Here is a 2,732-nt window from a genome sequence, read left to right on the forward strand (position 1 = left end):
AAGACAATAAACATATTATATAAACGCAATATAACTCATATAGCAAAATTTAACATAATATATAGCATATATTTTGAAAGCAAATTATATAATTTCATATAGTATAATATATTGAAATTTTAGTACAATAAAAAATTATACATAATAGCACATTATATAACTCAGACAATATATATTTTTATATAACATAACATCCAATATTTATTTGTGATAAATTATTAATTACTTGAAATTAGTGTGCTATATAACTTAATCAATCAGTATGATATTGATTTAATCAATTCAGCACCCTAACCCATAGATAGAAGAATCTCCCTATTCTTTTAGAATTGTGTTTTGTTTTTTAAATTGATTTTTTTTTTCTTTTTGTTTGAATTCGTATAATATTTTTGTAAAAAAATAATAATAGAAGTATATTTTTGTGAAAATGATAGTGAAGCTACTAAGGGTCCGGAGGGACATGTCATTCTATAATTGATATGATCGTATTGATACGATCGTATCAGTATGATGTTAATTTGACTCTGTTAATATATATATATATATACAACACACATATAAGATAGACAATATAAAAATATCAATACATGATAATAAAATATACAATACATATTCGAATGGCACACGATACTATAATATAAACTACAATATTATTGATTTGCAGCACAATAAATTTATATATACTGTTCAATACCATACATACGCAATACATATTTTTATATAACAAAACGTTATAACGAACATAATAATACAATCTATAAACTAAATATATAGAACACCTTACATATCTATAAATAGACATACATTTCTTTGTGTATATTCACACAAGAAAACCCTAACTATGGCAAAAACCCTAATCTTAACAACATTTCTCCTACTCACTCGTATAATTTCATGTTCAGCTGACTTCGACAATGTCGATTGCCTAGACATATTACAAGACGTTTTCCCCTTCGTTCGAGTCTATAGGAATGGAACCATCGTCCGATACTTGCCCGAGGATTTCGTCGAGCCGTCGCCGGACGGCGATCCGAAGACGGGAGTTCGATCCAAAGACGTGATCATCGATGAAGCCCGTAACGTCTCCGCCCGGATCTTCTTGCCGGCGGATATCCCTCAGCCGTGGAAGAAGCTCCCCGTCCTCATCTACTACCACGGCGGCGGGTTCACAACCGGAAGTCCCTTCTCGACGACATACACCAACTACGTAAGCTCCATCGTCGCCAAAGGAAATGTCATCGCCGTTTCGGTGAGTTACCGGTTGGCCCCCGAATTCAAGCAACCGATCGGGTACGAAGATGCGTGGATCGCGATCAAGTGGGTGTTTTCCCACGCCCCGTCTAACGGATGGAAAGGAACCGAGCCGTGGTTGCAAAACTACGCGGATTTTGGAAGGGCTTTTGTAGGCGGGGATAGCGCCGGAGGCAATATTGCGCATAACACGGTTATGCACGCCGGGTTAGAGAAGGAAAGCGGGGTTGTTCTAGAAGGTCTATTTTTGAATTGTCCGAACTTTTGGGGAAGTACTCGGATTGGTCGAGAAGAGGGGATGCCCGATGATGTCGTGATGAGGAACAACTTATGGTTGCTTGTGTACCCGAATGTCCCGGCCACATTCGACTACCCAGCAATAAATCCAAGCCTCGATCCAAATATACATAGTCTAGGGGCAAAAAAGTTGTTTGTGTATGTCGCCGGGGAAGATATCCTTCGCGACCGCGGATATCTTTACGTGGACACGTTGAAGGAGAGTTTGTGGAATGGATCGATTAAATTTTTCGAGGTCGAGGGGGAGGGACATGTGTTTGATATTACGAACCCGGACTCCGATAAGGCTCGGAAGATGTTGGAGGAAGTTGTTTCGTTTGTTAATGGAGGCAATGCCATTTAGGAATTAACAAGTTCGAGCTCGTGCGTGATCGTGTTTATATATATTTGTGGATGTATAATAGTGATGGGTGATGTCTTTTATTTGATGTTTGTTTTGTGTGTTGTGAAGTTCGAATGAATAAAATGTGTGTTTCATATGATTTTATTTGGGTGACAGCTACAGTGCTGCTGAACAGCATACGATGCTATAACAAACAGCACACTTTATTATTTTTGGCAGTACATTCTTTATATAAAAATATAATACAAATACAACATATGAACTAACAACACATGTTATAGTTACATATATTTTGCATAACTCATATTCGTGTTCATGTTAACCGAAAAATAAATATAAATTTCTTATTATGTATACAAATAGATATATATATATATATAGTTTGATTTGAATTGGCTTTTGAGGGTTGAGTTTTGTATTTAGATAATATGTAATGTAATATCTTGTAAAAAAAAATCTATTTAAATATATCTCAGAAAATGTAGAGTCTAAAAATTAAAAACTAATACATGAGTTTTGGAAATCTTTAAAATTTATGGAAGTTGAGCATTTAACATGAAGTTTTGGAAATCTTTGTAATATTAATACATCAACATTATAGATTTAAAATTATAGTAATTTTATAAAAAAAAAAAAAAAAAAAAGATTTATTTTTTTTACTTTTAAATCATTATTCCTTCCGTCCCAAATAAGGTGCTACATTTAAGTTGGGTGCATGATTTTAAGTGAGAGTATTAAGTTGGATAATTAAGTAATTAGGTGATGTGAGGGAGAGAGAAGTGTATATTTTATTTTTTTTTTTTATTAGAGAGATATAATAGGATAAAGTGTGAGGATATAG

The 2,732-nt window shown here is 34.0% G+C and overlaps 1 protein-coding gene across 1 annotated transcript; it reads left to right on the forward strand.

Annotated features, from left to right (window-relative positions):
* The first annotated feature begins 836 nt into the window (after positions 1–836).
* LOC127255728 (2-hydroxyisoflavanone dehydratase-like) lies at positions 837–2,027 on the forward strand. The gene has a single exon (XM_051281430.1). It carries the CDS (start codon positions 842–844, stop codon positions 1,889–1,891), a length of 1,050 nt encoding a protein of 349 aa, XP_051137387.1. The 5' UTR covers positions 837–841; the 3' UTR covers positions 1,892–2,027.
* The last annotated feature ends 705 nt before the right edge of the window (positions 2,028–2,732 follow it).

This window comes from Andrographis paniculata, unplaced genomic scaffold, assembly GCF_009805555.1.
Source record: "Andrographis paniculata isolate CXL003 unplaced genomic scaffold, ASM980555v1 Contig12END, whole genome shotgun sequence".
NCBI lineage: Eukaryota > Viridiplantae > Streptophyta > Magnoliopsida > Lamiales > Acanthaceae > Andrographis > Andrographis paniculata.